The sequence below is a fragment of the Eutrigla gurnardus genome (genome assembly GCF_963514095.1).
Source record: "Eutrigla gurnardus genome assembly, chromosome: 8".
Lineage (NCBI taxonomy): Eukaryota > Metazoa > Chordata > Actinopteri > Perciformes > Triglidae > Eutrigla > Eutrigla gurnardus.
The window spans coordinates 2469171-2482754 of NC_139922.1; the positions used below are offsets into that span (position 1 = coordinate 2469171).

Below are 13584 nucleotides of genomic sequence, written 5' to 3' on the forward strand. Positions count from 1 at the left end.
TCCCGGCCTCTTCTATTGTTTCATGTTTCACCCACAATAATCAGATTATCAATCCCAACACACCCTCTGCTTATAGCAGATGCTTGCTGCATCCAATGAAAACGTGAGTTCATGATGTGGGGGCTGACCTATCACAATGCTCCCTCCGGAGGATGACCAGCGTTGACCTACTTGCTGCCAAGGTGCTGGGATGAGAGAAAGAAAGAGTGAAAGATCCACAGCAGACAAGACCAACGATCAATCACAACACAATACTACACCTCCAGATGCAAAGGCCAGCGCACACAGTCCTGCCATGCTGCTGCTGGTGTGGGGGGGGGATAGGAGTAGGTGTCCTGCTGGTGACCTCTCTGGGACATTTGCGAGGGCTTGACTCCCTTCCAGACACCATTCCTCTCACTCGCAGGACAGTAGCAGTGAGGACCACCAGCAGCCCTTTACTCAGATAAAACACAGAATGACTGTATGTTTCTATGAGCTGTTAAGGAAGCAGCAGCAATCAGCCATATGTGACTGTACGCATCCACCGCTCTACCCATGGTCCTGCAGGGTTCATGGGAAATGTAGTCTTTTGTTAAGTGCCACATTATTTTCTGAATAATTCCAATGAAACGGAGAGATGAAAGCAATGGCCCTGAGGCCCTTTGATGCTCAACAGGGGCACAGTCTGCACAGCAGCAGTTCATGTGGACAAAACTCTACTTCCTGTTTCATTGCTTCAAGACAGTTTGATAAAGTCTCCACAGACAGGTTGGTGGAGGGAGAAGAGTGGCAGGGAGACAGGTTGGTGGAGGGAGACACGTTGGTGGAGGGAGAAGGGTGGCAGGGAGACAGGTTGGTGGAGGGAGAAGAGTAGCAGGGAGACAGGTTGGTGGAGGGAGACAGGTTGGTGGAGGAAGAAGAGTGGCAGGGAGACAGGTTTACATTTACATTTAGGTCATTTAGCAGACGCTTTTGTCCAAAGCGACTTACAATAAGTACATTTGTCAAAAGAAGGAAACAAAGAAACCACAACGTATCATTGCCGATAAAGTAAGAGCTAAATAGAACAAGTGTTAGGTCCTCATCTGAGTAAAGTAGTACTTCAAGAGCAACAGTGCTACGATCAGAGTGCTATAGGTAAGGGTTGTTTTTTTGGGGGGGGAGGGGGGTGTTAGTGGGTCATGCTATGTAGAGTCGAGGTGAAGTCTGAACAGGTGAGTCTTGAGCCTTTTTCGGAAGATGGCAAATTACTCTGCTGTCCTGACATTAGTCGGGTGTTCGTTCCACCACTGAGGCGCCAGAACAGAGACTGGACTTTCTGGACTTTGCTGAGCGACATTTGTTTGATTTCAGCAAGGGTGGTACCGGCCGGCCAGCTGAAGTAGAGGAGCGAAGTGCTCGCTTCGGGGCATGAGGTTTGACCAGTGTTTGAAGGTAGACAGGTGCCGTTCCATTGATGGCCCTGAAGGCCAGTGTCATCGTCTTGAATTGGATGCGTGCTGCAACAGGGAGCCATTGGAGGTCACGGAGGAGGGGGGTCACATGGGAGAATTTGGGTAGATTGAAGACAAGGCGTGCTGCAGTGTTCTGGATACGCTGCAGTGGTTTAATCGCAGAGGCCGGGAGTCCGGCCAGGAGAGAGTTGCAGTAGTCAAGGCGGGAGATGACCAGTGCTTGGACCAAGAGTTGCGTTGCATCCTTTGTGAGGAAGGTCCGAATCCTGCGGATATTGTAGAGGGCAAATCTGCAGGATCGGGCCACAGCAGTGATGTTGGGGGTGCAGGATAGTTGGTCATCGAGGATTACACCCAGGTTCCTCGCAGTTGACGACGGCAATACTGTGATGCCCTCGACAGTGAACGACAGGTCCATGCGAGGGCAGTCTTTCCCTGGGATGAAGAGGAGTTCGTTTTTATTCAGGTTAAGCTTGAGGTGATGTGCAGTTGTCCAGACAGAGATGTCAGCCAGACAGTTCGAGATGCGAGTTGCAATGTGAGTGTCAGAGGACGGGGGAAAAGAGAGGAACAGCTGGGTGTCATCTGCGTAGCAATGGTAGGAGAATCCATGCGATGTGATAACAGAACCTAGTGATCTGGTGTATAGTGAGAACAGAAGTGGTCCTAATATTGAGCCTTGAGGGACACCCGTGTCCAGAGAACAGGGTTTGGACATAGAGCCATTCCATGTGACCTGAAAGGTGCGATTTGTCAGGTATGATGTAAACCAGGTGAGAGCAGAGTCAGTTATGCCAAGTTCAGCCAGAGTGGAGAGGAGGATTTGGTGGTTGACTGTGTCGAATGCAGCAGATAGATCGAGGAGAATGAGAACGGAGGAGTGGGAGGACGAGGCTTTGGCGTCTCGCAGGGACTCGGTCACTGTGAGGAGGGCCGTCTCAGTGGAGTGAGCAGTCCTGAATCCTGATTGATTAGGGTCTAGGAGGTTGTTCTGCGAGAGATAGGATGACAGTTGGTTGTAGGCGGCATGTTCCAAGGTTTTAGAGAGGAATGAAAGAAGAGATACAGGTCTGTAGCTTTGGATGTCAGTAGCGTCTAGGGTGTTTTTTTTAAGGAGAGGCTTCACGGTAGCTGTCTTAAAATCCGCTGGAATGACACCTGAGGTGAGGGAGGAGTTGATCAGGGTGGTGAGGAATGGCAAGATGTCGTGTGAGATGTCCTGGAGAAGAGAGGAGGGAATCGGGTCGAGGGAGCAGGTGGTGGCACAGTTAGATGTAACAAGTGCGTGAACGTCTTCAGAGGTGAGGGGGCTAAAGCTGGTAAGACCATCCGAGTTGAGAGTTGGGGGAGATGTCTTCTGGGAGGGAATAGGCGTGAATGAGGAGCTGATGTCATTTACTTTCTTGGTAAAGTAAGTTGCAAGTCATCGGCAGTAAGGGGGGGAGGGGTAGGAGGGGTGAGGAGGGAGGAGAACATGGAGAAGAGTTTCCTGGGGTTGGAGGCAGAAGAGTTGATCTTTGCCAGGTAGAAGGCAGATTTAGCTGCCGAAACAGTTGAGGTGAAGTCAGAGAGGAGGTGGTGGCAGTGAGCAAGGTCCTTGTGCTGGCCCGATTTCTTCCATTTTCTCTCTGACGCTCGCAACAATGATCTGTTGGTTCGCAGAGGTTCAGACAGCCAGGGAGGGGAGGGAGATGATCGTGCAGGTCGTGAGATTGGGGGACAGAGAGTGTCCAAAGAAGAGGAGAGTGAGGACATCAGGATGGAGGAGGCTTCTTCAGTAGGCATTAAGGAGAACTGTATCAACTGAGGATGGTAGCGAGGAGATAACAGTTGAGGAGAGAGCGGAGGGAGTGAGGGATTTCAGGTTGCGGCGGCTGGTGACCATTCGAGGCGTAGAGGGGAGGGATGTGGTGGGCTTCATGGGGAGGGAGAAAGTCACAAAGTGGTGGTCGGACATGGTGAGCGGGGTAACAGAGAGTGCCGAGATGCCACAGGATCTCGTGAAGACAAGGTCAAGTTGGTTCCCGGCCCGGTGAGTTGGTGGAGAGGGGGAGAGCGTAAGGTCAAATGCGGAAAAGAAGTCAATGAATTCAGATGAATGCAGCTTTCCCGGCTGGATGTTTAAGTCACAGAGGACGACGAGTGGTGTGCCATCATCAGGGGAGCAGCTCAGGAGGGCATCCATCTCATCCAAAAAGTCACAGAGAGGACCGGGTGGGTGATAGATCACTATGATGTTGAGTTTGAAAGGAAGGGTGACAGAGACGGCGTGGAATTCAAGTGCAGATTGGGGTGGGTGGTCCAGAGGAAGGACCTGGTAGGACCATCTGGGTGAGATGAGGAGCCCAGTTCCTCATCCTCGCCCTGTTCGTCTTGGGGAGTGTGAAAACGAGTAGGCAGTTGAAAGAGCAGCTGGAGTGGCAGTGTTTTCTGGGGTGATCCAGGTCTCCGTGAGGGCCAGGAAGTGGAGAGTCTGCAGGGAGTTGGTGGAGGGAGAGGAGTAGCAGGGAGACAGGTTGGTGGAGGGAGACAGGTTGGTGGAGGGAGAAGAGTGGCAGGGAGACAGGTTGGTGGAGGGAGAAGAGTGGCAGGGAGACAGGTTGGTGGAGGGAGAGGAGTAGCAGGGAGACAGGTTGGTGGAGGGAGACAGGTTGGTGGAGGGAGAAGAGTGGCAGGGAGACAGGTTGGGGAGGGAGAAGAGTGTCAGGGAGACAGGTTGGTGGAGGGAGAAGAGTGGCAGGGAGACAGGTTGGTGGAGGGAGAAGAGTGGCAGGGAGACAGGTTGGTGGAGGGAGACCTAGAAGACACAGAGCTGTAACTGCCAATGACATAAGGGCCACACTACTAGATCATGTTGTGGATCCTGGTCCACAGAGAGGGGGTGTTGAGGGTTGAGGTTGCAACCAATAAGATCTATAGTTGCATCTGTAATGCGAATTTTCATTCTTACAGTAAATGATAACATTTCAGGAATTGATTTCTGTCTTGCAATTATAAAGAAAATGTTCATGTAAAATATATGTTTAGAATTGGACCACAAGGCCCCCAACAGGAGGAAGGGGAAGGATAGGATCAGATGCAGGAAATTGTTGAGATGGGTGTTGTCAACAATAGCATTAGTAAATTAGTACAGACAAAATAAAAAATATATATATAATTGATTTGTGTGAAGTTACTGAAATGATTCAAACTGTAAAGATAAAAAGTGTCTAACTTGTGTGTTGGTGTTTGATAGTGTTTTTGCTCTTTAAAGATGTGGTCCTAGTCCTGGTTCACCATTCAGTCGGTTAGTCACTTTCACTGCATCTGTAGCGGTGTGTGTATGTGTGTGAGTGTACTTGTCTGTGTGTGTGTGTGTCTGTGTGTGAATGTGTGTGAATGTGTGTGAGTGTGTGTGTGTGTATGTGTGTGAGTGAGTGTGTCTGTGTGTGAATGTGTGTGAGTGTGTGTGTGTGTGTGTGTGTGTATGTGTGTGTGTGTGTGTGTGTGTTGGGGGTCACTGATTGATCGTGTCCTAGATTGCTTTGTGTTTTAGTTGACCAGTTGATGCCTGCAGCGTTGCCGCAGGCAGAGAGCATTTTTTCCATTTCTGCTCATCTTCTCTGAACTCAGTAAACGCTGAGTATTGATCTGTCGGTCTGATCAGTTATATAATCAGCTGGAGCCCGCAACAGCACACAAATAAAAAAACTGGACTGTGTATGAAAGATAGACGTCGTCATGGTGACGTCTCCCATTGGTTTGTGGACTATGGTTTTCGTGCTCGAGTTCAGCAGTTTGGCTGTGACCATCTTGGATTCTTAGCAAGGAAGTGACCATATTTGGACTATCACTATTACTCTATAAGACCATTAAATGTAAACTTTGTCACAAGCCATTATGCCCACGTTTCCCTGGTAACACCTGAGGGTTTGCTTATACCTGGAACAATCATTACCACCCAGTAAAGGTTGTCATGCAATGGAAACATTGTTCACTGCTCCAGCAAATAGGACGGACCGATACGATATGACTTGGCTCAGCTACAAGCCAGAGAGCTAACATTATGCTAGCAAGATTCAAGGTATGGTAAGGTAAGCCAAGCCACGTCATTGTCCCCGAAGCAATCTCTTAAATAAGTTATTCAAATGAGTTTTGTTTTTTAATTTCATGTAGCCATCACCTATAGAACAGTGAGCGGACAGATTAAAGGGGTCCATTATCAGGAATGAATGGACCCCTGCAGCCAATCAGCATCCAGAATTCTGCTGGACCACTCGATAATCAATCCGACAACATTTAAAGCTGAGCTGCAAACGGTTGTTAAATGGCCCATTGGTGATTGGTGAGATCTGAGGATATTTTCTCATAAATTCTGCGAGTGATTCCATAGAGATATTAAAGATGAAGGGGGACAAAGGGTCTCCCTGCCGAGTTCCCCATTTTATGTCAAATAGTTCTGAAAAGCCACCTCCTATACAAACACGAGCAGAGGGATTAGCGTTTAATGTTTTAATCATATTTATTAATCTATCTCCAAATTTAAATTATTTTAATACTCTCCACAGGTATGGCCATTCTTGACGATCAAATGTCCTTTCCGCATCCAGAAACAACAGTCCACATGGGGGTGGGATTTTATGGGTTTCACCAATTACGTGTAAGCTTCTGCGAATATTATCATAAATCCTGTTTGGTCCGGGCTGATTATCTTCTCAAAACCTTTGAGAATATCTTCAAGTCAGCGTTTATTAAAGATATTGGTTGATGGCTGGTGCATTCCAGTGGGTCCTTGCCAGGTTTGGGAATGTCTGTGATTAACGCAGTGTTCAGATCTCTATGGAACATGCCGTTTTCAATAGCATAATTAATAGTGTCCAGCCATATTGGTCCTAGTATATCCCAGTGTCAGGTATACATTTATTTTGGACCCGTCAAATTAAAAAAAAATTATTAATTCACAATCAAAACCTTTTTTTTTTTTTACGAGAAGTGATATTTTGATTCCGCACCTTTCTAAAAGCTCTGTGGATGTATTTATTTTTTAATTATTCATTTAAATAAAAATATTATCAATATGATCTTTAATTTCAATAGCTCAGACATAGCAGATGGAAATAAGTCAGTATCAAATATGGTTGGGGCATAAAGGCTTATAAATGCAAGTTTTTTACCCTGAACAGACGTGGAACTGGATCTCTCTATTGTTAGATTTATATTACGTCTCATTAGTACTGAACTCTGAAAACATCCTCAGGTTTTAGATGCATTTCCTGAATCAACGCAATATCTTTCTTTTTTCTACGTAGGAAGTCTCAGACCTTTGATCGTTTGAATGCAGAGTTAAGTCCCCTAACATTAAAATGATACAATCGTAGTTCCCTAACCTATCTGATTTGGCAACGTTCATCTGGATCATATTTTGAATGTTGGTGGAGCTCTGGGAAAACCTACTACTTCCCCCTCCCCCCTAACTTAACCCTTTACTTCGAAACATCTGTGACTGTGACTCAGCAGTGTCAGCACTGACAACTACTTCTGCCATAACAGAGCAATTATCTTTGTATCTTTGTATTATCACCCTCATAAACATTAGCATTAGAGACAAACAAATTCACATTTATAACAATATAAATCAAACATCGGCTGTAATAAACCAGTTCAAAATGAAACTCGGGTAACTTTGGGTAAAGAGCTCCACATCACACTAAGGGCCCTAGTTTCGTGGCGCAATGCAAGTTTCGACCCGCGCAGCCTTGCGCACGGTCAGTTTGGCAGTTTGGTGGATCGCCTGCGCCAAGATGGGTGTGGCGGCGCAGCAGGGGGAGGCGTCACAGATTCAGCTTGGCACAGCGGAAGTTTGGTGGCAAAAAGCCTCGCCGAGACTGCGCTGAAAGCCCGCCAGCTCCAACCTGGTCTACTCTCGGCGCAAGGCGCAAATAAAGTCCATTCATTCAAGGCGAATCACAGCTGGCGGAGTGGAAGTTTGGCTGACGCCGCGCAGTGCGTACACGTCACCGAGACCTCACAGGCAGGTTTCCACAGTTCCAGGCACATTTAAATGCAATAAATAATCACAACAAACACTATTTAATGCAACTAATTGAATCAACACGTGAATTTATATCTATATAGATTGTCCCGTCACATCTGACGTCAGATCAAAGGCGGATGGCACGCGTAACGGAAACTCAGCCTCTCGGACCAAAACATCTCCCTCTCTCTCTCGTGTTTTTTATAATATCAGCATTGTTATTATTATGATACGCACGCACAGCGCGTGATGCGCTTGGTGGGAGCGGCGGTGCTGCTTCTGTCATCGGGTTGTCAAGTGACGGAACTTGCACTGAACCTCCCCTAACGCATTAAAGGTGAGGAGAGGAGCTCATTTGATTGGTGAAGATCTGAATCGGCTGTTTTAAGTCGTTAATGAGTCCAAAAGTATAAAATATGGGGGGTTTGCGTCAGAGCTCAATGAGGAGCGGCCATCCTGCTTCAAGCCTCACCGGAAGTCTGCTGGTTTTAACTTGACTTATTTACACATGACATCATCATAATCCCAGTGGACACTTAGGCCTATACTGTACTATATTCACTTTAGGAGGAGCAGACCCAGAACTCATTGTTAAAGGATAGGATGTGATAAAGGACTATAAGATCATTTTCTATGGTTCATGGGGGTTTTCTGGAGCAGAAACACGACTCTCTGGCAGTGGAACATATTCACTATTGTTTGGCCTTTCACGCTTATATTTGGCTGTTCATAGCCCACAATCATTTTAAAGATGTATGTCATATTACATGTTCAAATAGCTTCTTTAAAAAGTCAAACCTTACTAACAGCTATGAAACATTGCTGATTGAGATCAAGAATATTAAAAGCCTTATGAATGTAGAGGATTCAGGAGTTTAAAACATGACAAAGACTCCAGAACGTTGGTCCAATCAAATGTGAGAACAGGGACTCATCCCTCAAAGAGTGTATATATCTATCATTAGCTGTTCACTGATTCTTCATCGACCTGCCTGCCTGTTACTCTGTCAGTTTAAACATCCTCCAGTCGATTGTAAGTGATGTTATATAAAATAATCCATCATTTTCATTCTCACTTTAGTTCAATAATCATTTAGTTTATAAAATATCAGAAAGAATAACAAAAAACAGCCAGCATCTCCACATCCACAACTCTGCTCACCCATTCCAGCGGATCACATGACCTCGGTCCTCCAGAACCTCCACCAGGGATCTAGTTCATAGTCCAAGGAAGCTGACCCCTCTTCATCCAGAGACCTGATCCACCTCCACACTCCGTCCCAGCCTCAGCTGCTCTGATGCCGACTTCCTGCCTCCACTACTCAGGCGGAGCAGTGGACACCCCTCCCTCTGTTAGTCCCACCCCCAAAACAATTGTCTTGCTCAGGGACACCAGGCACTCAGCTAGGAGGAGGCGGGGATCGAACCGGCAATCTTGCGGTTGCCAGCCAAACGCTCTACCTCCTGAGCTAAACCCCCCCTATGAGTCCAATATTAATATTTTATGGATTCAACCAAAATAAAATACAAAACTCTGCTGCATATCAAACAAGCGCTGCATCACCAGCAGCCAGCCACCAGGGGGCGATCCAGATGTTGTGGCTTCACACGTAGGGAGAGAAAGGTTCCTGTTGTTATACTGCACTCAGGTAAAGAGAAACAGAAACCTTCACACCTGCTGACAAGCCGAGGGAACAAAGAAATATGAAAAGCCAAATAGTGAAAGACATTAGGTGACTGTTAAAAAGTCTGTGTGACAGGTAGGACATTTGGTCCATTTTAAAGCTGAAATAATGACTTGATAACACATTTATAGATAAAGTCATTAGCAGCTTTCAGCCTGCGTTTGTCTCTTATATAATTGGACATTTAATCTTATTGGGTTCTGAACTGCTGATTGGCCAAAATTACATTTGAGGATGTTGAGAAAAAAAGTCTCAGTCTTTTTTTCTGGACCTTTCTACCTCACATGGAGCTACGGACATTTGGTCACGTGGTGTGTATCTGAGAAATGTGATGGGAATTTTTAATTTAGTGGTATATTATAGGTCAATGAGTAGTTTGAGTAGTTGACTTATAATATTCCAGTGTCATGACCTGTATTCTGCACTTATGTCATGTGTTACATGAGTTGCAGAATGCATCTTGTGACACCAGCACAGCTGGCAAGTCAATATGGATCCCTGGACACTGATGAGTGGTTCAAACACCACATCTTGGACAAAGTTCTCTGTCTACACAAACAACGGAACAATGCTTCTCTGATGACACATCACAAACATCTGTATAAAAAGCCCTTCTCAAGACTGAAGAAAGGTCAGACTCTTAAGGAGTCTGCCCCTATCTGGCCAGATAGTTTGCTCTGAAGCTGTATGTCGCTGATGCGGTCTGCTTGGACACCCTGTTTGTGAGGGCTTTGACTTATTAGACTTTGTCTGTTTACAGTCTGTCTGTAGCAGCTGCAAGCCTGTTATGGACTCTTTATAGAATAAATTATGTAAAGCTCTGTTAGGAGTTGTATTCTTATTTCTCATCAGGAAATCATAAACCGATTTCCACCACAAGGAACTCCATGCGCTGATAAAGATCATTAGATGTACAGTATCTATACATCTATTTTATATAAACTTTCTCCGCAAAAACAACTATAACCTTTTATAATAACAATGTATGAAATTAAACTGTGGTTCGTGTGTAGTGATGAAACTCCAGAGAAGATCAGCTGAATGTGCAGCTCGCCTCAGCAAACCACAGATCCCATCAGCCACTCTGGTCGCCCTCTGGGCCGTTTGAGAGAAGACAGGTGACGTAGCGGGACACATCCTCCACACAATAAACCATAATAAAACACTATAAACCACTATAAACTAAACCACTATAAACCACTATAACCCACAATAAAACACTATAAATCACTATAACCCACAATAAAACAGTATAAACCAGTATAAACTTAACCACTATAAACCACTATAACCCAAAATAAAACGCTATAAACCACTATAACCCACAATAAAACACTATAAACCACTATAAACTAATACACTATAACACACAATAAAACACTATAAACCACTATAACTCACAATAAAACACTATAAACCACTATAACCCACCATACAACACTATAAACCACTATAACCCACAATAAAACACTATAAACCACTATAACCCACAATAAAACACTATAAATCACTATAACCCACAATAAAACACTCTAAACCACTATAACCCACAATAAAACACTATAAACCCCTATAACCCACTATAAACCACTATAACCCACAATAAAACACTATAAATCACTATAACCCACAATAAAACACTCTAAACCACTATAACCCACAATAAAACACTATAAACCCCTATAACCCACCATACAACACTATAAACCACTATAACCCACAATAAAACACTATAAACCATGATAAACTAAACCACTATAACCCACCATACAACACTATAAACCACTATAACCCACAATAAAACACTATAAACCACTATAAACTAAACCACTATAACCCACAATAAAACACTATAAATCACTATAACCCACAATAAAACACTCTAAACCACTATAACCCACAAAAAAACACTATAAACCACTATAACCCACCATACAACACTATAAACCACTATAACCCACAATAAAACACTATAAACCACTATAAACTAAACCACTATAAACCACTATAACCCACAATAAAACACTATAAATCACTATAACCCACAATAAAACACTCTAAACCACTATAACCCACAATAAAACACTATAAACCCCTATAACCCACCATACAACACTATAAACCACTATAACCCACAATAAAACACTATAAATCACTATAACCCACAATAAAACACTCTAAACCACTATAACCCACAATAAAACACTATAAACCCCTATAACCCACCATACAACACTATAAACCACTATAACCCACAATAAAACACTATAAACCATGATAAACTAAACCACTATAACCCACCATACAACACTATAAACCACTATAACCCACCATACAACACTATAAACCACTATAACCCACAATAAAACACTATAAACCACTATAAACTAAACCACTATAACCCACAATAAAACACTATAAATCACTATAACCCACAATAAAACACTCTAAACCACTATAACCCACAATAAAACACTATAAACCCCTATAACCCACCATACAACACTATAAACCACTATAACCCACAATAAAACACTATAAACCATGATAAACTAACCCACTATAACCAACCATACAACACTATAAACTAAACCACTATAAACCTCTATAAACTAAACCACTATAAACCACGAAACCCAAAATAAAACACTATAAACCACGATGAAACCAAACAAAGCTTATTTTTCAATTCAAAAGTCAATGCAAAAACTTTCGGATGAACAGACGTGAACAGACAGATTTATCAACGAGGGAAATAATGACTACTTACAGTTCTCAATTTTCAAATGACAGACGGTGAAATATTGGTTAAATGTGTGTAGTCCTGGTCTACACATCATATTCTACACATCTTTGTTTGGTACAGATCCCGGCAGAAATCACATCATAATTATGTTAACTTGGTTTTCCAGGACAATGAGAATAATGACATAGAAATCGCAAATGAAATAGTTGCAAAATCAGTTGCAAAATCAGTTGAAATAATGGTAATCATACATGTTCTCCTACATGGGTCAGGCCCAGTGTGATGCATGTGCACACCCGCTCCACGGAGCCATGTGGAGTGAGATAACCCCAGTGATGCTGGAAACAGTGAAGCGAAGCCCAGCAACCGTAAATCAACAGTCAGACATTCAGACGGTAACATGGTTACGAGCCGCTGCTCCACGGAGACTAGAGTTCTCAACGGGTCGGCCCAGCCCGACAAACCCGACGGGACCCGAAGTTTCGGGCCGGGTCCGGGCCGGAAAAATACGCAAATGAGCCGGGTCGGGTCGGGCCTCGGGCTTCCTTTTTTTATAAAACACATTTCATTAAAAAATAAAAAATAAAAAATAAAAAAAATTGTAGGTTGTAAATTATATATTGTTTGCTGTGAATCATCGCTGTTCACGTTTGGTCAATCTGGCTGCCTGCTTCATGGGGCAGAGTAAGTTTCATTTGAATTCACGTCTGCTGTCTGTCTGATCGTGATAACAAGTGTATGAGGAAAACAATGCAGGCGCGCGGGGGGTCGGGTTCGGGCCGACAATTCATGCTGGTGTGTCGGGCTGCGTCGGGTTCGGGTTTAAAAACCCGCGGGCCGGGTTGGGTCGGGCTGTAATTTTCAGGCCCGTTGAGAACTCTTAACGGAGACAGACAGACTGAGGGTCTAAATGGGTTCCGTGGATCCTGATCAGCAGCTGAGGAGAACGGTCATGAGGGGTCCCACATGCTCCCAGCAAGGAAACCACAACCAGACCAGATCTGGATGCAGCTGCAGAGGTGTTTACCAGCTACAGCGGAGAGTCTCGGATCCGACTCGTGCTCCGACTGCATCTAACCCTCGGATGGAAGCAGAGTAGCCATCTGTTTGAGCATGATAAGTATTAAAAGAACAAACGGCTTTCATCAAAGGAACTGATTTCCGTAACTGGATGAATACTAATGAGTTTACCGCTGGCTCATCTCAACTCAACTCGGTGCCCATGCAGCCTCTCTAGTCCTGACATGCTCTCTGCACAGACCTCAGGTGGCCTGAAGTGGACTGAACCGGACCCCTGGACCCCACATCTCCTACCTTTGACTCGAAGGTAGAAGAGCAGCGTGAGCAGCATCCCTTCTGCTGAATGTTAGTGCTCCCTCGGCTTCACACCCTGGATCTCATGGTGGTTTCCTCCTCCTCCTCCTCCTCCTCTGCTGATCCTCTCCTCCTCCTCCTCCTCCTCCTCATCCTGCCTTCCTCCTCCTCCTCCTCCTCCTCCCCCTGCTGCTGCTTTCAGGGACCAGCTTGGCTGGTGCCTCCGCGTCGCTCCTCCCTCCCCTCCCATTCCCCTTCAGGCTGCCTCTCTTCATCTTCTCGTCACACTACACACACACACACACACACACACTTACAGTATTAAACATCAGAGTGTGCACATTCTTTGTGTGCATCCTCACTTCCTGGACGGGGATCATACCACATGAT

At 44.8% G+C, this 13584-nt stretch overlaps 1 protein-coding gene across 4 annotated transcripts in view; it reads right to left on the reverse strand.

Moving 5' to 3' along the window:
* prkcz (protein kinase C, zeta) overlaps positions 1-13584 on the reverse strand; it is a 163739-nt gene that overhangs the window by 73867 nt on the left and 76288 nt on the right. The window contains exon 1 of one of the 4 annotated variants that reach the window (XM_084015392.1): positions 13195-13311. The exons of 2 other annotated variants lie outside the window; for them this stretch is intronic. In XM_084015392.1, the coding sequence (XP_083871518.1) occupies positions 13195-13231 (37 nt within the window). In that variant the 5' untranslated portion in view covers positions 13232-13311. Of the gene's footprint in view, positions 1-8611; positions 8635-13194; positions 13312-13584 lie in introns of those variants that run through there. One more of the 4 variants, XM_084015393.1, reaches the window with a different exon arrangement.